Source organism: Nicrophorus vespilloides, unplaced genomic scaffold, assembly GCF_001412225.1.
Source record: "Nicrophorus vespilloides isolate i.1.1-1 unplaced genomic scaffold, Nicve_v1.0, whole genome shotgun sequence".
Classification (NCBI taxonomy): Eukaryota; Metazoa; Arthropoda; class Insecta; order Coleoptera; family Silphidae; genus Nicrophorus; species Nicrophorus vespilloides.
Window position 1 is genome coordinate 1 of NW_017098395.1, and position 20,838 is coordinate 20,838.

The 20,838-nt window shown below is 34.1% G+C and overlaps 7 protein-coding genes across 7 annotated transcripts; 5 read left to right on the plus strand and 2 right to left on the minus strand.

Moving 5' to 3' along the window:
- Positions 1-2,622: 2,622 nt before the first annotated feature.
- LOC108562319 (anoctamin-5-like) lies at positions 2,623-5,903 on the minus strand. Its single transcript, XM_017920611.1, has 13 exons — positions 5,859-5,903; positions 5,369-5,793; positions 4,895-5,311; positions 4,831-4,841; positions 4,538-4,628; positions 4,136-4,259; positions 3,938-4,081; positions 3,720-3,886; positions 3,523-3,602; positions 3,237-3,442; positions 3,096-3,186; positions 2,873-3,039; positions 2,623-2,817 (listed from the first exon to the last, which is right to left on the minus strand). The coding sequence occupies exons 1-13, from the start codon at positions 5,901-5,903 to the stop codon at positions 2,623-2,625; spliced, it is 2,163 nt and encodes a 720-aa protein (XP_017776100.1).
- A 419-nt stretch (positions 5,904-6,322) lies between these two features.
- Positions 6,323-9,275, plus strand: LOC108562321 (anoctamin-3-like). The gene is made up of 13 exons (XM_017920612.1): positions 6,323-6,394; positions 6,448-6,641; positions 6,700-6,910; positions 6,965-7,167; positions 7,219-7,470; positions 7,566-7,692; positions 7,751-7,915; positions 7,970-8,113; positions 8,175-8,335; positions 8,388-8,515; positions 8,576-8,781; positions 8,836-8,932; positions 9,220-9,275. The coding sequence occupies exons 1-13, from the start codon at positions 6,323-6,325 to the stop codon at positions 9,273-9,275; spliced, it is 2,016 nt and encodes a 671-aa protein (XP_017776101.1).
- A 430-nt stretch (positions 9,276-9,705) lies between these two features.
- On the plus strand, positions 9,706-11,731 carry LOC108562322 (ribosomal RNA-processing protein 8). The gene is made up of 5 exons (XM_017920613.1): positions 9,706-9,850; positions 9,910-10,407; positions 10,453-11,135; positions 11,187-11,423; positions 11,476-11,731. Exons 1-5 carry the CDS (start codon positions 9,785-9,787, stop codon positions 11,681-11,683), a joined length of 1,692 nt encoding a protein of 563 aa, XP_017776102.1. The 5' UTR covers positions 9,706-9,784; the 3' UTR covers positions 11,684-11,731.
- A 124-nt stretch (positions 11,732-11,855) lies between these two features.
- On the plus strand, positions 11,856-12,455 carry LOC108562327 (guanine nucleotide exchange factor MSS4 homolog). The gene is made up of 2 exons (XM_017920618.1): positions 11,856-11,926; positions 11,979-12,455. Exon 2 carries the CDS (start codon positions 11,986-11,988, stop codon positions 12,340-12,342), a length of 357 nt encoding a protein of 118 aa, XP_017776107.1. The 5' UTR covers positions 11,856-11,926; positions 11,979-11,985; the 3' UTR covers positions 12,343-12,455.
- A 462-nt stretch (positions 12,456-12,917) lies between these two features.
- On the plus strand, positions 12,918-18,072 carry LOC108562325 (helicase POLQ-like). The gene is made up of 18 exons (XM_017920617.1): positions 12,918-12,999; positions 13,069-13,461; positions 13,519-13,863; positions 13,920-13,991; positions 14,045-14,119; positions 14,180-14,827; positions 14,876-15,054; positions 15,112-15,385; positions 15,436-15,632; positions 15,689-15,834; positions 16,025-16,149; positions 16,207-16,319; positions 16,374-16,832; positions 16,886-16,991; positions 17,051-17,208; positions 17,264-17,647; positions 17,706-17,840; positions 17,924-18,072. The coding sequence occupies exons 1-18, from the start codon at positions 12,972-12,974 to the stop codon at positions 17,993-17,995; spliced, it is 3,909 nt and encodes a 1,302-aa protein (XP_017776106.1). The 5' UTR covers positions 12,918-12,971; the 3' UTR covers positions 17,996-18,072.
- Positions 18,073-18,860: 788 nt separating this feature from the next.
- On the plus strand, positions 18,861-19,642 carry LOC108562323 (methyltransferase-like protein 4). The gene has a single exon (XM_017920614.1). It carries the CDS (start codon positions 18,861-18,863, stop codon positions 19,521-19,523), a length of 663 nt encoding a protein of 220 aa, XP_017776103.1. The 3' UTR covers positions 19,524-19,642.
- On the minus strand, positions 19,556-20,380 carry LOC108562324 (phosphatidylserine decarboxylase proenzyme, mitochondrial-like; the record flags this gene model as incomplete). The annotated part of the gene is made up of 3 exons (XM_017920616.1): positions 19,556-19,918; positions 19,971-20,140; positions 20,199-20,380. Coding segments are annotated over 3 exons (633 nt in total), but the record flags the coding sequence as incomplete, so codon positions are not given.
- Positions 20,381-20,838: the final 458 nt, after the last annotated feature.

The window sequence follows — 20,838 nt, forward strand, 5'->3', positions numbered from 1 at the left end:
GAGGCTTATACGGAAGGACATCACCATTGGTAAGCTTACATACAAATTGTTAAAAAACTTAAAGTTGTTTTGTTAAGATGGATGTTTATACCGGCAAAGACAAACATTTGCGTGCACTTTCACGGTTTGCACAGGGATCCTGAATATTTTCCCAACCCCGATCATTTCGATCCGGAAAGATTCACACCGGAGAACAGCGCCAAAAGGAACGAGTTTTGTTTCGCCCTTTCAGTGCTGGTCCTCGAAACTGCATAGGTATGTCTAGATTTAGAATTTTTAATGCGCTGATGATTGGATTATTTCAGGAAAAAAATACGCCATGATGGTTATGAAATATACCGTGTCAAAATCCTGAAGAACTTTAAGATTAACCCGGTACCCGGATTTGATATGATATTAGGAAATTTCGCAATTCTTAAATCTGTTAATGGAGTTTGCGTTAATTTACAACCTAGGTAATGACATAATATAATAATATTAGTTCATTAAGAAAAAAATAATATTAAGTAGACCAGCGTTTCTCACCTAAAACTGATAAAAACTAATGGGTGACAGTACAACTACAAATAAATATGTTAGGTCACACAGTGGAAAGGTTGAGAAACGCTGATGTAGACTATTTCTATTATTTTATTTGTTTGGTAATTGGAAAAATCAAATATAATAAATTTATTTTATTCTATAAACTAGAATATTTATGTGTTTGTAGTACTTATTTAATTTATTTATTTAACTTTTTCTTGTTCTTATATTTCTTAAGTTCTCGTAATTACTAAATTGTTCGATGTTTTCCAACAAAAAACGAATGATTTTTGTTTCAATTTTGTTACGCACATTACACCGACTTTGACTTTTGTCCCCATATATAAAAATATTAATGTCACAACAAATGTATTAGTTATCTCATGTACATTCTAAAAGTAAATATGTACACCAAAACTAAATATATAAATGAAATATCGAACGATCTATTTACGTAGAAGACAATGGAACGATATAAACCAGAGGACGTCGCACTTTGAGCTTCGAATGATCGAAATACTGAGGACATTCGAAACTCGGAGAGCTCTTATCAAATTTTTTGAAATGTTGCGCACGAAAAATACTTTGCACACGGCACTCGAGTATTTTTGCCCCCGACACCAATCAATCACACAGACACAATCTTTACTTGACCAAAATTATTAATCGATATCAGTACTTTCAAAGTACTCCTCTCGTTTCCATGCACGTAGACTCTGCCTGTTTTTTTTGTCCTGTCAATGGATTGTTGTTGATAATTTCCACTTAAAAAAATCACGCGCTGCTTCTGAGGTTCTAAAACTTTGGTGCAAACACGTGTATTCAATTACAAGGGTTATTCCATAACTTTAATGAATCTATATAAAAATCTATGAAATGTATGCAAAGTTGTAGTTACAGACTACTAGGAAGTAATTAAAGCTTATTGAAATAGATCTCAAAGAGATGTGTGATAGTTAACAAAATAATGGTTATAAAGAGCATAATAATCGATGAAATTTGGTTTCATTTTATATCGTTTAAATCCATATCAAATAGTGTAGATGCAGAGTAGAAAGTAATGAAGTTTAAAATAGTTTTCAAAGAGGTGTGATAACATCTACAATAAATGTTACAAATAGATGATTAAAAATAAACGATTTTGTATAATTGCATTTTTCATCCTGTAATTAAATTCATATTAAATTGCATGAACTAAGGAAAGCAATATAATTGAACAAATGATTAAAGTTTATTGAAATAATCGAATTCAAATAGTTCAAAAATTCGCACAATGGATGTGTTGATGCATGGACAAAACACAATGATTACAAATAGAATAATAATAGGTCATTAAGTCCATTAATTCGCAAAATTATTATAATATAAAACTATCTGAAGTGCAGTTTTAAAATAGCATAATGTGTGTGTAATAACTGGCGATTTGTGCGTATCTGGGAAACCTTTTTGGACTCGCTGAAACATTATTAATTGTATCTATTTACCCAAAAATATCGGGAGAAAAATGTTGGCTGCGCAGTATATAAACCTCGTCCAGACATGCTGAGACATCAGTTCCAGCTGTGCCTACGAACAGAAAACAATGGCTTTCAACAAGTACACCACCACCCTCGCCCTTGCCATGGTCTTCCTCGCTCTCGTCAGCTTGGGTAAATTCAGACAGAATATTACAAATACTAAATATTTAATTAAAACTATTTCTTTCGTTCATTAGGAGATGCCATAAGCTGCTACAAGTGCATGGGATGCAGCACCGTTGACAGCAACACCCCAACTTGCCAAGGATCCTACTGCTACGAAATAGAACAAATGAGCGAAAGCAGTATGTTCTCTTAGTTTAATTAACTGTGATTATTATTAACATCGTTCTATTCGGCATTTACAGAAGGCTGGGATAGAGGATGCACCCCAGACCCGAAATTCTGCATTCCCCACGCCGAGATGCCCCATGGCTGCGAAGTCTGCTCCATCGAACGCTGCAATGATACCCCGTACTAAGCAAGAGCCAAAGAGACACTCACGCACTGAAGTTACCAATGATTGAGATTACTAATCACTTAGTCTAAATAAATAGTCTTTGATAATTATCCCGACTTATTTTTATTTCCTTAAGCGAATGTCGGAGCTGATGCTGATGGCCCGACTGTTCCTATCCTTGTTCTTAATGTTGCGAGTCATATTTTTTTCCCGCAACTCCATATCCAAACGCTCTTGGTTAGCTATACGTTCCCTAATGCTCCTCGGAACATCCGGTATAGCAAAAGCTATAAGACTTGTGAAACACATGACGAGGACCTGATGATTAATGCAATAATGCTTATATCGTTGTTTAAAATATGGAAATACTCACTTCAATAATGATGACTGTCAAGGTTCTCGATGCATACTCGTACCAATACGTGGTGGTAGGCTTGTACTTCTCAGCGTGATTGGGAGGATGTCTCTTCCCTTTATAATAGCATATGTTCCCCGACATATTTCCCTTTGTCACCCCACGGTAATCGTCGACTGCAAACTCTGAAAAACACGTGCATCACACCAAGAAGAAATAAATACAATTATTAAAGTTTTACCGGAAAATGTGTACGAGATGAAAGAAGTGGCATCGCCGTAGACGCGCAACAGGTACGGAACAAATTGTGTGGTGAATGCTACGAGGAAAGCCTGAAATCCAATAAATGCACTTGCTTCTTCTGGATATTACTTCAACTCACATTTGTCGCTATACCGATGACAGTCAACACTTGAAGAATCACGTTCCAGGCCGCAATTCCCTCAGTGCGAACTGGCAAAGGTCTTCTGTAGACCCTCGTTAACTTATAAGCATCGATACGTATCTCCAAAGTGTTGTAAATGATCGCCAGAAGCGGAGCCAGAGGAAAAACCGCGGAGAATAAGATTATATAACCATATTGTAAAACTGCAATTATTTTCATCGGAAGATACAAATGATGAGTGTAATTTTGAATTTCATCAGTTAAAGAAATTAAAATAACTTACTGATATCTTTATAATCTCTGTAGAGGAAATAATAGTCAACGCGAACATCCAAATAGTTGATTTCCCATACAGGCATTATACTAATATTATATTTTCTTTTTTTGAATATATATAAAATTTCACTACAATAAAAAAAAAGTACAATATTTACTTTTTTGTTTTCTTCGATTACTTTAACTTTTGAAATCAAGACTTACGGTATTATCACTTCCAATGAGCTCTTGAACAAATTTTTACCCAAAAGAATTATTGCCAGCTGCATGCTAACTTCTAGAATGCATCCGAACGGTGCGCAAACATCAGAATTTAGTACCCCTAAATTATCGTACTGCTCTCTATCTCCAGGATAAGTGAAATATGTTCCCTAAGAACAAAAAGTTGCATTGAGTAATTCAAAAGATGAAGCTAATAATACCTTGAAGAAACTCGTGTAGTATATTACGGAATAACCGTTTACGAAGCTTAGAATGTATTGCTTGTAAGTAAAAGATTTGTCGTATTCAGATTGAGTGCGGGGATTCTCGTAATCGGTTAATTTTCGGGCCAGAAATGTGTAAAGCTAAAATTAACAACGGTCAAATAATATGTAGCTGCATATACTAATATAAGATACATATTCAAAAAGTATTAGGATGGTCAAACTTATGGAATTTGCAGTTAATGTTGCCACCATCGACGCGTAACTCCTGATGAATTCGTTCTTGGTGTATCCAGCTAAAGCGTACCGCACGGCCAACCTATAAGCAATGATACTCACCACAATTGCAAGGACGATCAAACACTACAATTAGTTTAATTACTTATATATTTACATTAATAAGAAAATAACTTAGTTACGGCAAGTATAATGATGAACGTCGAAAAGATCATTTTTCCTAAGCGAATTTGAGTCGGCACGTAAGGTTCGACCTTTCCATTATACTTGGAAACCCTTTTGTACTTAGTTAACAAAGGAAATTGGGGTCTACTCAATTAATTATTGGAAACTATTTTGTTTTCAAAAATTATAATTTACCTCATAGTAGGATCGTGTTCCAAATACAGCAAATTCCATTTGTAAATCAAAATTGCTTGTTCTCTCTTCCAAATTTCGTAGCAAAACGTTGCTTCATAAAAACATATTTCATTATTCCATTAATTTAAAGTATAAAAACTAACCCCACAAACAAACGAATATGGTATAAACGAAGCTGTACGTGTTGTCCAGAATATAACTGATCTTTGAACTCCAGCAGAACGATCTCAGAGGAATGTATGTACAGATACTCTCATAGTGGCAGAAAGGGCACAAAATGATATCGGAATTACAAATCTCATGACTGAAATAATAACATCCTTAAATGATCGTTTAAACGCATTTAACTTTCAATACCTGACTACATTTTTTTCCGTGTCATAGGTGTGAATTCCATAGATGGACGTGGCCAAACCGAAGATCATAGCAGTTATCAACATCCTGTTGTAGAATCCGAGAAAGGAGAAATAGAATCCAACCTCGGGTCCATAATACTTTTGAATCAACTCCAACGGCTGCAGCTTGAAGCACATACCGAAGTTCGCCCAATATTTCGAAAGAAGTTGACGATCGTTCAAAGGCCCAGACGTCGTCCATTTGTATGTGCCATCGTGCAAAGCGTATGCGTCTTGCAGGTATTTGTTCTTCAGCAAAGTTTCCAACCCGAATTCATGCTCCTGGTCACCGTATTTTGCCTTGGACAAGATCTGATGTATCACCATGATCCTTTCTGCGCTCGTGATGTCCGAAGGTCTCTGTCCAGAAATGGACTCTCTAAAAATATTATCAAATTAAAACAAAACTAGTTTTTGTTAAAATCTAATCGTTTACGTATTTCTTTTATAAAAGTTAGTGCTTTCATCCGGTCTTGTTAGCTCGGTGAACAGGAAGTTAAAATTGAAGTTTCTGTGTGATGGAGGCATTTCCGTTTTATTGTCGCAACTGAGATTTATACTCATTACGTAAGCGTAACGTATAAGCACACTTCTGGGACCATGAACTTTGATGAAGAGCAGATGCGGGAACTGCTCCGAGTTCTCTGATTCGAATTCCAATCCTGCTTCTTCTAAGTTTTCGATGTATTTGTTAACCAACTCCTTGAATTTCTCTTTGGAATGCAAATTGTAGACAAACACATAATCGATCGTTCTCTCGTTGTCTCTGAAATAATTCCCATCACGTTTCTCAACGTTAGACTCCAACAGAACTTTCAATTTCTCATCACACGCAAGCAGTTTATCTTCTAAATTATCCAACTATCAAATAATAAAATATAATTTATTTGTACAAAATCAATTATTAATCAATTATTATTACTCACTCCATTGGGATTTGTTAAAATACTTCTCTTCCTATAAGAAGACATTTGTACTTTGACATAATATATCTGGATAGCTAGATATAAATTAAAATCTTGAAAACATGCATATTTTTGCTTCTCAAAACGCTAATATTTATTCACACAGTTGTCAAATAATTTGATATGAAGAAAAATCATCTTAACATATTAATTTTACATGTTTACATTATTTTTTCTTGTTATTTTTTGACTTGCTGATCCAAGCAAATTATTGACATATTAAAAGTGCGAAACTGACATGGTATGTTGTTAAAACATCATCAATTGCCGAATCATAATAATGTTAAGAATATTTTTAGCATCGTCCGAGTATCCTGCACAATCCCGTGGGAGACCAGATTTGGTCAAAGTCCTGTTACTTTGACGATGAGAGGCGAAAGATTGACTACATCTTGGTCAGCAGCCAGAAAAAGTCTAGGGATGAAATGGATAAGTTGGCCTTCTACATCAACGGATTGCGAAAAGCAGGAGTTGAAATTGAAATAGCCAAAGGAGGAGTGAGTTATTTTTGTTTAATACTTGCGAATTATCTAATAAAGATTTTATTTAGAGAAATAATGATTTGGTGTTCATCAAATTGCATTGCGTTTTGGAGGTACTCATGGAGATAGTTAAAGCTCACAATATCGTATTGGAAAAGCAAAATTTGAAGAAGATGAGGGAATCAGCATTTTACAAGCAGAGTTTTGTTCATACCATTTGCAGTAGACCCGATCCCAAGAACCCACTTACCTTAAGAGCACCGTAATTTGAAGAGTTAAGAAGTAAATGTTGAACGTTGTTTAAATGATGTATTTTAAAGACAAACGCTTTCTGGGAATAACGCGACCACTATGACTAGCGCAGAGAGAACCTTGGCGTTGCATCGTTTGATTATTAGGACCAAATTCTCGAATGAATTTCAGGATAGAGGAATAACCAGGATGATCACACAAGGTATATTAATAAACGCTTATCCGCTCCATGATAGCACTTTGACGTGGCCCGAACAAGGACCGATCAGCGACAGACAAGTAAACAGTTATAAGTGATTAGAGCTTCGAATAACTATTTTATTCAATTTTTAGTTATTGGGTAGATTTTGGTCAAGGCTCAGCTACTTCTACAAAATGCAGCCGTTACATTTGATCAGGAAATATTACGGACCTGAGGTGGCATTCTATTTTGCGTTTTTAGGATTCTACAACAGAATGTTGGTGCCTGCTGCTTTAGTCGGCTTACTGTGCTTCATCATCGTTTTCCTGACGTTAGATGATGAAAATCCGCTAATGTATTTGTTTTGACTGAGTATTTTCCATCGTCAACGTATTTATTTTTGCAGTAGAGATTATTGTAAAAGCGATGCAGTTATGTGTCCCAGATGCTTAGACGCTCGTTATTGCAACTTTGTGCCGTTGAAGTACTCTTGCGAAATGGCGAAGATCGTTCTACTGTTCGATAATTCCGCGAATATAATTTATTCGATTTTGATGTCCTTTTGGTCTACCATTTTTATGCAACTCTGGAAACGCAGAGAGATCGAGCTCAGATTCAAATGGAACCTCATGACGGTCGAAGCCAATACAGCCACAAGGTATAGGTTTCTATATTTCATTGATTTTATGAAGTATCCACAAAAAAAACGGATATTTGTTTTACAAGATTTAAATAATCAATAATTTTAAATAGATTACAATATTACGAGAGAACCAAATACAGAAGACCATCGAAATTCACCGGTGAAGAAGAACCCTACATACCGAACCTCATCAAATCCTTGAATTACTCGGTAACTGTGTTCTCCTGCCTATGCATGGTACTAAACAAAATGATTGAAAAATACACGAATTCTCTCACTCAATAGTATGTTTTAGATTTTCATCGTAGTGTTGGCAATTTTCAGCGCTATGATGATAAAATTCACCGTCGCCGGTTTCATATTGGGAAACGATATAGAAGTGCTAAAAAACCATCTGAATATTATAATAATGGCCCTTTCTAGTCTCATCAACTTGATATTCATGAAAATATTTGCTCCTGTAATTTAAACCAATTGTCTACCATTGAAACAAAATTAACTATTTCGTTCGTAGATCTACACTAAATTAGCAATATTGCTGACAATCCGAGAGAATCCAAGAACATACGTGGAATTTCACAACTCTTGCATCTACAAATCTTACATGCTCGGGTTCGCCAATAGTTATTTCCCAGTTTTCTATTTAGCCCTGATCAAGGTTATGTCTCTCATGTGGTTGAAGTTATTTGTTAATAAAAATACTTTTTTTATCATTTTAGGGTCGATTGTATACTCATCCTGGAGACATGTCCGTCAAAACTATACCATTGTATTCCGATTTGTGCCATCCTCCCGGGTGCATCGTTGGAATCACCATATTGCTCCTCTTTGTCCTATTGTTCAGATCGTCCGTTGGTCAGATCATTGTGATCGTGATAAGGTAATTCATTTTAAAATAATTCAAATTTGACTAATTTACTTTCCAAGTGCAGATTATTAAAGAGAGGTAAAGCAAAATTGACGAAAGTCGACGAATCGACTAAACTACCTAGTTGGGAGAGGGATTACAAACTCGAGAACAATCCGAAATTTTGCATGCTTAAAGATTACATGGAAATTGGTAAAACTGTGCCAAATATCCTATTTACACTTCACTTAATTTTAATATTAACCTTCCCAGCCATTCAATACGGCTTCGTAACGTTCTTCATATCAGCTTTGCCTCTTGCGCCGCTCCTCGCATTGCTGAACAACATCATAGAGATTAGATTGGATGCTGTCAAACGTGTAGCAACCTACAAGAGACCTTTGATTAGTAGACTTCCGGGTATTGGAGCTTGGAATGTCGTCTTTCAATTGGCCACTCGTCTAGGAATCTTGACTAATGTAATAAGACAAGAAAATAGTGAATAAACATATTCAATATTTTAATGGCTTTAGGCTTTCGTGATTGCCTTCACCTCAAACACGATCACCCGAGAGATTCACAGGTTCGAAACTGGATCTATGAAGAACTTTGTAAACACTACACTTTCAGGTGAGTAAATAAAAGTACATTCAGCAGTTTAAAAATATTTCCTATTTAGTTTTCAACACCGCCGATTTTAATTTGGCCAATGTTGAAAAGAAGCAGCATTTCCTGTCTACGAACCAGTGCTTCTACAAAAGCTATAGGTATCATTACAATGCATCTAATAAGTATCATTTCACTCCTGAGTATTGGAAAGTTCTTGGCGTCAAGTTTACTTTCATCATTCTATTTACGGTTGGATCTATTTCTTTGTTTTACTTTTAAAGTATCTATAATAAGATTTACTGTTTTAGCAATTGATTTGGATTCTGAATGCAATTTGCGCAAATACCATATCAGAAGTACCTAGAGACGTGCAAGATGGACTAAGCGATCAACAATTGCAAGTAAACGAGATACGAACTAAGACTTTGGATGAATCAAATCGCCAGAACAGAAAACAAAAAAAGCGTTTTCGAATATCTTAATTAGAAAAATCGAAATATGTAATAATAATTGACTTTTTGATACTGATAGAAACAAGAGAAAATTATGTTACATTTGGTTAGTTCAACAACAGGAATAGTTTTGGTAAATGTGGATATTTACCAAATGCTAAACGTAATAATTTAAATTTTATTTTTTGTTTAAATTGAAATAAAAATCAGAATATTTTTTTTAATGCTTACAGATCTTTTTTGTTAACAAATAAAATATTTTCGTATCAAATTTTGTGATTTAAGCCACCCTGTATATTCTTTAAAGCCTGTATAAATTTGTCTTCTGTTGGCAATCCTGTTTGTTGTTAAATACAAATTTTTGACTGGCATGTGAAAAGCATGCATGTTTCTTTAAATATTGTTTAATTATTAATACAAAATGAAGGTGAAGAAGCCAAAAGTTGCTAACAATAAAGTTGGAGAGGAAAACCAAGCTTTGGTTAAGGTATGTACCATGTCAGTCTAATTATAGTCATATATTCATCAATTTAAATATAATTTTAGGTTAAGTCGAAGAAGGCTTTCAATAAGCTGAACAAGAAATCCAAGGTAATTGAGAAACCCAAAGAAGAATATAATGTTGAGAAGTTGCAGAGTGAGCTGTCTGCAATTCTCAGTGGATCGTTTGGTAAGAAGTTGAACAAATGTGTTGAAGATATAAATGCTGCTGAGACTGTTAAAGTTACCAAAAAGAAGAAATTGCTTAAGAAAACTGATGGTGATGATAAGAAACAAGAAGTAAGCAAATCAGATTCAAGTGTGAACACAGTGAAACCAAACAAAAAAAATAAAGTTGTAACGCAAAGTATTGAAGTTTCTGAAAATGTGAAGAATGAAAAACTTGGTAACAAAATTAAGAAAGACAAACCTCAGTTGAAAACTGCAGTTCAAGAAAATGAAACTAATGTTGAAAGAAAGAAGTTTAAAAAGGAGAAGCCTGTTAAAAACAAGAATAAAGCAAGTAAGGAAATTAAAATCAATAAAGTAGAATTAATTAATGAAAAACAAGAAAATGAAAGTAAAGTTGAAAAAAAGGTTAAAAAGAAGAAGCTTAAAAGTAAGAAAAATAAAGTTAACAATATTGGTAATAAAAATGAAAATAGAAAATTAATTACTGATAAGGAAGAAGATGATAGTAAAGACTTTAAGAATGTTAAGAAGAATAAAGGACATTTAAGTAATAAGCAGAAAACAAATGAGAAACTGGATAATGAGTCCAATAACAAGAAAGTAAAAACTGAATTGATTGAAAAGAAGGAAGAAGTAAAAGTTGAAGCAGAAGACACAACTACTAGTTCAATGTTTCCACACATGGAAAATAAAAAGGCGAAAAAGAAAGCGAATTTAATGCATTCAAATGTAGATTCGAATATCGATTATAAACGTAACAATGTTAGTGAGAAAAGTGTAGATTTAGCTAAGATTCTGCAGGATGAGAAGAAGTTGAAGCTATACAATATGTTGAACGAAGCAAAGACGAAACCAGTTAAATTGGCTGGAAAGAGGAAAATGGCAAAATTGCCGTTGCGAGAGAGAATGATGGAGAAATTGAAAGCGGCCAGATTTAGGTATCTCAATGAGCAAATCTACACAACGGACGGAAGCGAAGCGAAAGCCATGTTCCAAAGTGATCCAGCCGCTTTCAAAGCTTACCACGAAGGTTTCAGTCAGCAAGTGAACAGGTGGCCAATAAACCCAGTTGATGTCATCATTGAGAGCATTAAAAAAATGTAAGAAAACCATTGAAAAAGAAATACAATCTTACTAATATAACATTTTAGGTCCAAGAATCTTGTCATCGCTGATTTCGGTTGCGGGGACGCAAAGATCGCTAAATCCGTTGAAAACACTGTGCATTCTTTCGATTTGGTAGCTTCCGATGATGCAGTAACAGCATGCGACATGTCCAATGTCCCATTGGAAAACTCGAGCGTTGATGTCGCTGTCTTCTGCTTATCCTTGATGGGCACAAATTTGCAGGATTATATTAAAGAAGCCAACAGGGTGCTCAAAATGGGGTATGGAAATGAAGTTTTTAATTAAAACAAATATAACTTTGTTTACTTTCAGGGGAATATTGAAGATAGCTGAAGTCGAAAGCCGATTTGATAAAGTGGAGACTTTCATCAGCGGTATAAGTCATTTCGGTTTTAAGAAGACGTGGAACAATTTGGCCAACGATATTTTCTTTTTCATTGATTTCAAGAAAACCGCTAACGTTAAAGGAAAACAATTACCCACCGTCAGTCTGAAACCATGCCTTTATAAAAAGCGTTAAGTGTTGAGATAAATTATTTTAATTGTTATTAAAAGTTATTACATAATAGAATAGAGTATTATTTATTCAATTACCTAAAATACAGATAGTACCAGATAGTACTAATCTATTTACGTTTTTCTAAGTACAAAATTGTTCGGAAACACGGGTATTCGTAATATACAGCTCCACCTAGCTGAGGAAATCATTAACTATACTACTTGTAAAAGGCACTAAATACATAGCCTATTCAATTTAGGAAAAGTAAACATTAGTTTGTAATAGTTTTCATCAATTAAACACAATTTTATTTTAGAATTACAATGGAGAAAACTGATTTCAGCCAGGAGATTCAGGATGGGAAGAACGTGAGAACAATCAAATGCAAATACTGCACCTCTGTGATTTTAACCCCATCCACTGCAAATTTTACCCAATTGCAATTCGATTTGCCAACCGTCACTCAGAAGAAGGATAGAGATTCCACAACTGAAACTGAGAACATTGAATCTTTTTGGTTGGTGGACGATATGTTCACTTTTCAAAATGTAGGGGTTACAAACACTGTGGATAACAAAAAGTTCTTGGTCTGTGCGGACTGTGAGCAGGGTCCTATAGGTTACCATAACATTATCACAAAGAAAAGTTATGTGGCTCTGAACCGAGTGGAATATGTCTGATATTCATTTTCTGTCAATGTATCTGTTCTATCGAAGATTCTGCTTCAGATTTCTTTACATTAAGAGAAATTAATATTGCACCCATTGTATAAGGTAATTTAAAATATTTGTGTTTGTATTTTGCCAAATAAACTAATAAAAATCAACGTAATAAATTAATCAATCAATTTTTCAAAAGTATCCCATAAACTTTGCTTATTTGGCAACTTTATATACATATTTTTTTATAAATGTCTAAACTATTATCATTCGTACTGAAACTGCTTCATCACAATTTGCTAATGAACAGTTCTTAATTCCTTGAGGTACCATTTTCATTATTTTTCTACTAATAAGTTAAAACTATTCAACATTATCTATAATTACTTACAAATATCTGGCAAGTTTTTAAATTCAATTTGTAAAATATTTAATTTCAATTATGTTTTATCTAATTATAAATTTGTTTTACAGTTTACGTAAATGTATAATTCATAAAATTTTAGTTTCATTACCATTCATTAAAACATGTTAATTGTGTTGCATAATTTATTTTTGTTGGTTATGCTAATATTTCTTCATATATTATTGTTTTGTGAATGTAGCATAATGTAGAAAATTGAAAGTTTCGCTAAAATAAATACGAACAAATGGATAGAACAAGCAAGGATTTAACAGGTATTAATGAAATCTGTAAAATCAGATAGTTGTCAAGGTAAATTAAATAAATTTTAATTTTATTTGTAGAAAATATATTGAACAGTGATCTCACATTATTAAACAATTTCACAATGCCTTCACAACAATCGACCAAGAAAAAGAAATGGGCAATGTCCTTGAAGAAGTATTCCAATAACGAGGATAATGCAGAAGACAGTGATACAGAGTGTTCTATTGTAAATTCTCCAATTCCTATTAGTTGTAAGAGAGTAAGGAGTAGTAATTCACAGAACAGAAAGTCCAAAAAATCTAAAATATTTGATATGACTTTTAATGAGTCACTAATAAGCTTGAAAGACTGCACCAACATGTTCAGTCAGAAAGGTATTAAGGAGTTGAATGCTGCAAACAAAATTCCAAGTCCTTTGAGTGATAATGATGATTTGTTTAAAGACCTTTTAACTCCAAGATCTCCAACTAGTAAGAATTACATTGTACTAATAACAAACAACTTTTAATTTATTTATTATTTTTTAGCTATTAGAGTGAAAACAACACAAGAGAATTGCAACTTTGAGTTTTCACAGCTCTTTAACAGCACACAAATATTGAAACAAATAGATGAGGTTTCAAAAATCACTGATGATCATCTTCCAAAATTAAATAGCAATAACCCTGTGAAAGATACCTACATTCCTGCATTTGTCAGTGATGAAGATTTGGATTTGTTTGAGGAAGACATGACTGAAACTAATTTGACTAATGATACAAGTAAACCATCTACAAGTAAAAAATTTAAAGCCTTATCACATCTTGATGATATCTTCAATACTCAACCTATGAAAAAGCAAAATGATAATAGAGAGATACCAGTTTCAAAAGGTAAGCATAATAAATTGAAACTCAACATTGTTATTTGCAGAGTCTTTTGATTTTAGAAATATCTGAAAAGTTAAGATTCACTGAGACTAGCCAAAAGAACAAATTAAAGGAACCAGAAACTAATAAAGGTATTATTGTATTAATAATATATCTCACATGTATCATTGTATTTCATTTTTAGAAAATTGCAACAATTTGAAAACTGCAATAGTTTGTGAAAACAGCCAAAAGTTCAAAATGCCAGCAGTTCCAAAAGGTTTGATAAATATAAAGCGTTTAAATCATTACTGAAATGTCATATTTTATGTGTTTCCAGATAAGCCTTCAAAATTTAGTTTTACTCAATTCTGTGAAAGTAGTCAAGCTCTGAAACATATTGACGAGGTTGAAGCTGGATGTTCAAAACAGATAGATAAACGAGTATCTGATTACAGCCAGCTCTGCAATACGCAATTCACGCAACAGGTTGAAAGGATTAATTCGCCGAAAAACAATGTTTTGTCGAAATCAAAAGAAACTGTTGGTTTTGGAAGCAGTAAGTACAGAGAGGAAATGGATACGCTTTTTGATGATCTGGAGAGTTCGATCTGCTACGGTGGTAAAAAGACGCCGACCAAAAAAGCCATAACGGATTTACTGGAGCAAACGTTCAGAAGTCCACAAATCATAAAGAAAGCTATTCAACAAGCGGAGAAATCACTGATGACTGCACCTGAAGAGTGGAAAGACGACTCGTTACTCGCCGATGCTCTAATTAACATGTCAGTGGAAGGTCAGAGCATTGGGGATTTGATGAAGAAAGCTTTGATGAACAACGTGGATAAATGTGTTTCACCACCGAAGATCTTCAACGAGACGGTGTGCGAGGAAAAGGTGAATTTCAGGAGTTACGGCCAGTTTTACGGGCTTCCAGATAAGGTGAAAGAGCTGGTGAAAACATATAAAGGAATCGATAAGCTATATGGTAAAGAAATTATATAAGCTTTACGTGTTTTAAACTATATATTTTCAGATTGGCAAAACGAATGCTTGAATTTACCGGCGATAAAATCGCGAAAGAATCTGATTTACGCGCTACCCACAAGCGGAGGTAAAACTCTCGTTGCCGAAATCTTGCTTTTGCGCGAAGTTTTGTGCAGGCGAAAGAACGTTTTATTCGTTTTACCCTTTGTAGCAATTGTACAAGAGAAGGTAAAACGTTACTTAGGATTAGAAGAAAACGTTTCAAAGAAATATTTCTTGTCCTAGGTTTGGTCGCTTTCGCCTTTTGCAGTTGATCTGGAGTTTCTTGTGGAAGAATATGCAGCTGGTAGAGGTAATTTCCCTCCAAGGAAGCGGAGAAAGAAAAATTCTGTTTATATAGCAACCATTGAGAAAGCCTTAGGTTTGATTAACAGTTTAATCGAAAACGACAGGCTGAATGAGCTGGGGTTGATTGTCGTCGACGAACTCCATTTGGTGGGCGACAACAGCAGAGGTCCTAATTTAGAAGAACTTTTAACTAAAGTCTTGGTCTCGAAGAGTAAGTTTACTTTACATCATCTAGCTTTACATTAATTTGTTGAAACGTAGATGACATTCAAATAATCGGCATGAGCGCAACCATAGGGAATTTGAAGGATATATGCACGTTTTTGAAAGCTGATGTGTATGTGAATGACTTTCGGCCGGTCGAATTGGTAGAGTACATCAAGTGCGGAGACGAAATCGCTAAAGTTGATGTTACCACTGAAGAGATTTTCATTTTCGAAAGAAAAGTGAACTATAAGGTATATATTTTATTTCGAGTTTGTTTGATGTTAACATGTTTTTGTTGTTTTTGAAGTACGCTGATTCTCTTATACAAATCGACCCTGATCATTTAGGAGGATTAGTTATGGAAGTTATCCCCAACGATTCGTGTTTGGTTTTCTGTCGAAGCAAGAAAAATTGCGAAAATGTTGCTATTTTGCTTAGCAAAGTGGTTTTCGGGTAAATTAAATACATACATTTTAGTAGCATTTTCACATTTCTTTTAGATTGTGAAATTTTTATAAGAGTTTTCAATCAATACTGATCCTTTTTTTAGTGTCATTTAATTTTTTTGAAGAAATTGTCATCTACCTTACAAAAAACAGGAATGTTTGAAAGAGATAATAATTGATAAATTTAATTATTTTAGAAAGCTGAAAACGTACAAAAGCAACGAGAAACTGCATATTTTGAAAGCGCTAGAGGAAGAGAGTGGTAACTTATGCAGTATTCTGAAAACTTCTATACTTTATGGAATTGCCTACCATCATTCTGGTAAATTTTCTTTATTTTTTATTATTAATTAATAGATTTTTATTGATAATTTTGTAGGTTTAACATCCGAAGAGAGGAAAATAATAGAGGAAGGTTTCAGGCGTGGCGTGATTTCAGTAATTTGCTGTACATCAACCTTGGCAGCCGGTGTTAATTTGCCTGCAAAAAGGGTAAGTTTTAGGATCCGTTCTAAAAACACAAATCTATTTATTTGGTGGAATTAGGTGATAGTTAGAAATCCGTACATAGGAAGAGATTTCATTAATCTATCTAGGTACAAGCAGATGGCCGGAAGGGCTGGACGCGCTGGTTTATCCGAATTGGGTGAAAGTGTAATTATTTGCGCCCCAAATGAACTGAACGAAGTTCGCAAATTGTTTCTTTCTCCGATGGACGTTGCGATGTCCAGCATGCATGAAAATGAATCCAGAGGCTTACGGCATTTCTTGTTGAGCTGTATTAGTTTGGGTCTAGCCAACACTAAGAATAAGCTTCATGAGGCAGCAAACTGTACATTGTTGGCAGTGCAGAAAGATTGTTTGGAGGTGGATCTAAAAGGACTCGTGAAGTCGGCCATAAGGGAATTGTTCAAAATGGGAGCACTGCAAGTGCAAGGAAACGAGACGGAAGTGATTACAAAAAGAAACAACGTGACTTTTGCCTTGGATACAAGTGTTGGAGCTGTAAGTTATAGGAAATAGATAATTATTTAAAAGTTAATTAAATTTGAACTTAGACTCAACAAGTGTCTGAAGCACCGGAAACTTCGGAAAAAACTGTGATCAGAGTCACCAATGATAGTATTCTTGTGATAAGTCAAATGGGACATGCAGCAATAAAAGGTTTGCACTTAAACTATTAAAAAATGAAGCTAAACTAATAGTCGGTTTTCTGTATTTAGGTGGTTTAGATTTAGCTAAAGCTCATATGCTTTATGAGGATTTACTGGAAGCCCAATTTAAGTTAGTTTTATTAACTGGTTTACACCTCATGTACCTGGTAACACCTTACGATTTATCAGAGCAAATCAACCCATCTTTAGCTACCTATTACAATATAGTAAGTACTTTTAATGAACTAATCAAACAATTATGTAACTCGCTTTATATTTCAGTACAACAAATTGAACAACAGGGAGTTACAAACAGCTAAAGTTCTTGGATTAACGGAAGCTGTGGCTGTTAAGATGATAACGAACAAGAAAATCACTGAAGTGTCCAAGCGTGTCATGAACAGATTCTATGTGACCCTCATGTTGTACGATCTGTGGAATGAAATGTCCGTCTATGATGTGGCGATTAAGTACGATATAAATCGCGGTTTGATTCAAAATTTGATGACTTCCGCGTCGACGTTTGCCTCGAACGTCTACCATTTCTGTGAAGAGTTCGAAGAGTTCTGGGCTTTCTCCCTGTTGATCAAGGGGATGAGCGAACGGCTTTCGCATTGTTGCGTCAAAGAATTGGTACCGCTCATGACACTGCCTTCTGTTAAACAAGTAAATCTTGTGTTGCAATTTATTCGATTTTTTTTTATTAATTTTTGTTTTCTTCTAGAACCGCGCTCGACAATTATTCCAAGCGGGGTACAAAACTTTGCAAAGTGTTGCAAAGGCAAAACCTGAAGACCTTATGAACGCCATTGAATACATGTCAAGAAAATTAGCAAACCAACTGATTGCTGCAGCCAAGGTAAATATGAAATGATTATTTTCAAGTTTGCATGTATTCTTCAGATTTTTATGATTCTTACTTTACATATTTTTTTGTTTCAGATGATATTATTGGAGCGAGTTGAAAACTTGCGAGAGGAAGCAGAAGACGTACTTGAAGGTATTGGTAATTAGTTATTTCTTTTTATAAGTATAATACAGAATTTATGTAAATACATTTTACTTTGTATTACTTCACGTTACGTTTTGTAAATACAAAATAAATCATTTAATATACTCGTGACTTAATTATTTTCGATATTTTTTTCAAATTCATTAAGTTCATATCTATGCTTATTTACTAAATCAAATAGACGTGTATATTTTATTTATTTAATTACTTAAAAATAATGTATAATACTTAGACATGTTGATTCATCTCATACCAATTTCTTTAAGTTAATTTGTAATAAAACCAAATTAGTAAAATAAGTTTTTTTTAAATTTTGTATCTTTAAATCTTTAAAAGTAATTAACAGAGTCATCTACAATCTCTTAAAGTAATGAACATAGATGTTGAATTATTACCAATTTGAATTTTAAGGTTAGAATATATTTTGTATGTTTTTGATCAATGTTAATATTAATTTATGAATAAAATTTTGCTAATGTAAAGATGAGTGTTTTATATGATAGTGATAGTTGTGTTTTTGTATCTCATCAACAATTTATTAACAATGTCTACAAAGAGAGTGTTTATAATACAAGTTATATTATGAAAGATGAGTTATTTGAAATAAATTGTCCATTTAAGAAAGTTAGTTTGAAAAGAAAATCTTCAGAACTAGATAAAAGTTATGAGGACTTGTGGAATGATGCTCAATATATTGACAGAGAATTTAAGAAGTTTGTGTTGGATTTGAAGAATGCTGGTATTGTCAATTCAGATAATGAGGGGGATTCTTCAAACTCAAAAGCTATTGGATTAAGTGAAGAGACTTACAATAATTCTGGAGTGGAATTAGCAACAAATTTAAATGGTAAAAATGAGAATTCTTTGATGATAACTTTGAACAAAGCTAACTATTTGTTTCCTAGCAACTGTGAATTTTATTCAAAGGATGTCAGCCAACTGGGTTCTCTCTTAACTGGATGCAAGTATGACGTGATTGTAATAGATCCACCATGGTTGAATAAGGCTGTCAGAAGGAAGAAGCTGAAGAATAATAATGGGTATCAGATGATGAGCAATGATCATCTTGCAGATATCCCTATTCAGAGTTTGCTTAGTGATGAAGGTATATTAATAGTTTGGTGCACAAATTCTCTGAGCCACATGAAGGCATTGACTGAAGATATATTTGAAAAATGGAATGTTAAACTGGCTGCCAAATGGTTTTGGCTTAAAGTCACGAAATCCGGTGAACCAATTATTAATTTCACTGAACCACCTGCTAAACTTCCTTTTGAACAGATAATTATAGCTACTAAAGCTACTTACACAAATGAGTTATTGACCAAAAGCAACAGGAAGATTATAGTTAGTATACCAAGTGCAATTCATTCCCATAAACCGCCGCTCGAGGAAGTGGTACGACCATACATGAAGGGTAAGGATGGAAAGAAATTGGAAGTGTTTGCAAGGTACCTGCTCCCAGGATGGACGAGTTTCGGATGGGAAGTTTTAAGGTTACAACATGAATGCCTATACAATTGTTCTTGATTATTTCGTGTTCTTTTTTTATAACAAAACATATATTATTAAAACATAATAAAAACAATATATAGTCTCTATCCAATCTATATATCACAATTTTCGAATAAAATTCGAATAATACTAAACTTCTTTGGCTTTGGATTCCTTTGCTGCATTGCTTGTACATCCGATCCCTTGTCCCATCTGCACTCTTTGACCCGGTCTAATATTGAACTGGAAGTTCTTGGGAGCCTCGAACAACAGCACGATCGTCGATCCCATCCGGAATTCTCCGATCATGTCTCCTTTTCCAAGATTGATGTTCCTATCTAGAAGCTTCTCGTTTGCTATCGGCGACTTCTTGTGATTCGTCTGCAGCGTTTTGTCAAAGTACACCTTCACGCTTCCCACGTTTGTAGCACCTAAAACGCATCCAATTTACACCTGCCCCAATTCTATGTTCATTTTACTTACCAACAGCGGTGTACGAGAAGAAGCCATGTTCCCATTCACCTACATAAACAGCTCTTTCGTTTAAACAGAAAAGCCCTGGAATCCACTTGGCTATTGACGGATTTACCGAGAGTAATTCTCCACAGATGTGCCTCCTGTATGATGGTGTCCATTCCGCTGGAGAATGAAACCTTAAATATAAAACCATTATGATCATACTATAAAAATGAAGACAACTCATGTTCATACCTATGATAATCTCCCGGAGCTAAATAAATAATGCACTGATACAAGGTTGTGTTTTTGTGCGATTTGCATAGGAGGGACTTGTGGTAATCGCAATTGCCATTGTTGTTCTTGTTCCAAACATTTTCGCCTAGGAATTTCTCCAATGAATAAGTTACTCCTTTCACCTGAAAACAATGTAGACATTAACATTTTCGTACGAAAGCGCACATATCTTCTTTAATGGACACAAATAAAACGGTAATGTTCTCCGATAAGATTGTAGTTTTTTTTTTAATTGAAGTAATAAAGCGAAACAAAGCAAATCACTCCTTTGTTTCTACTTAACGACGAATCTTTATCGTTGTATGCTAAAACAATAAAGATTGAAATTACATATTTTATTACTGAAATTTGTTACTAGTAATTTTTTAGTCTCTAAATTACATTATTTTTGATAATAAGCTTTCAAATTTGAATAATTTAATGTTAAATGAGAAGTGTCAGTTTTTCACATTTTCCTCGAAATAGAAAACTGGACAAATAAACATAAATTCACATAGTTTTATTAGTTACGACTAGCTTTCCAAATTTACTTATAATAGATAATAAAAATACAGTCTCTGAATATTTTCAATCTACAGTGGTGCCTCGCATAACGAAC

What these genes read in the sequence shown, in the direction of transcription:
- LOC108562319 (XM_017920611.1), bottom strand. Translation starts at nt 5,903, where the DNA reads ATGTCTTCTTATAGGAAGAGAAGTATTTTAACAAATCCCAATGGA. An exon ending in TTTTAACAAATCCCAATGGA is followed by an intron (nt 5,794 to 5,858) that starts GTGAGTAATAAT and finishes ATTATTTGATAG; the next exon opens with TTGGATAATTTAGAAGATAA. An exon ending in TCATCGGTATAGCGACAAAT is followed by an intron (nt 3,187 to 3,236) that starts GTGAGTTGAAGT and finishes ATTGGATTTCAG; the next exon opens with GCTTTCCTCGTAGCATTCAC.
- LOC108562321 (XM_017920612.1), top strand. Translation starts at nt 6,323, where the DNA reads ATGGATAAGTTGGCCTTCTACATCAACGGATTGCGAAAAGCAGGAGTT. An exon ending in TCTATTTAGCCCTGATCAAG is followed by an intron (nt 8,114 to 8,174) that starts GTTATGTCTCTC and finishes TTATCATTTTAG; the next exon opens with GGTCGATTGTATACTCATCC. An exon ending in GTCTAGGAATCTTGACTAAT is followed by an intron (nt 8,782 to 8,835) that starts GTAATAAGACAA and finishes TAATGGCTTTAG; the next exon opens with GCTTTCGTGATTGCCTTCAC.
- LOC108562322 (XM_017920613.1), top strand. Translation starts at nt 9,785, where the DNA reads ATGAAGGTGAAGAAGCCAAAAGTTGCTAACAATAAAGTTGGAGAGGAA. An exon ending in ATTGAGAGCATTAAAAAAAT is followed by an intron (nt 11,136 to 11,186) that starts GTAAGAAAACCA and finishes ATAACATTTTAG; the next exon opens with GTCCAAGAATCTTGTCATCG. An exon ending in AACAGGGTGCTCAAAATGGG is followed by an intron (nt 11,424 to 11,475) that starts GTATGGAAATGA and finishes GTTTACTTTCAG; the next exon opens with GGGAATATTGAAGATAGCTG.
- LOC108562327 (XM_017920618.1), top strand. Translation starts at nt 11,986, where the DNA reads ATGGAGAAAACTGATTTCAGCCAGGAGATTCAGGATGGGAAGAACGTG.
- LOC108562325 (XM_017920617.1), top strand. Translation starts at nt 12,972, where the DNA reads ATGGATAGAACAAGCAAGGATTTAACAG. An exon ending in TAGCAATTGTACAAGAGAAG is followed by an intron (nt 15,055 to 15,111) that starts GTAAAACGTTAC and finishes TTCTTGTCCTAG; the next exon opens with GTTTGGTCGCTTTCGCCTTT. An exon ending in CACTGCCTTCTGTTAAACAA is followed by an intron (nt 17,648 to 17,705) that starts GTAAATCTTGTG and finishes GTTTTCTTCTAG; the next exon opens with AACCGCGCTCGACAATTATT.
- LOC108562323 (XM_017920614.1), top strand. Translation starts at nt 18,861, where the DNA reads ATGATAACTTTGAACAAAGCTAACTATTTGTTTCCTAGCAACTGTGAA.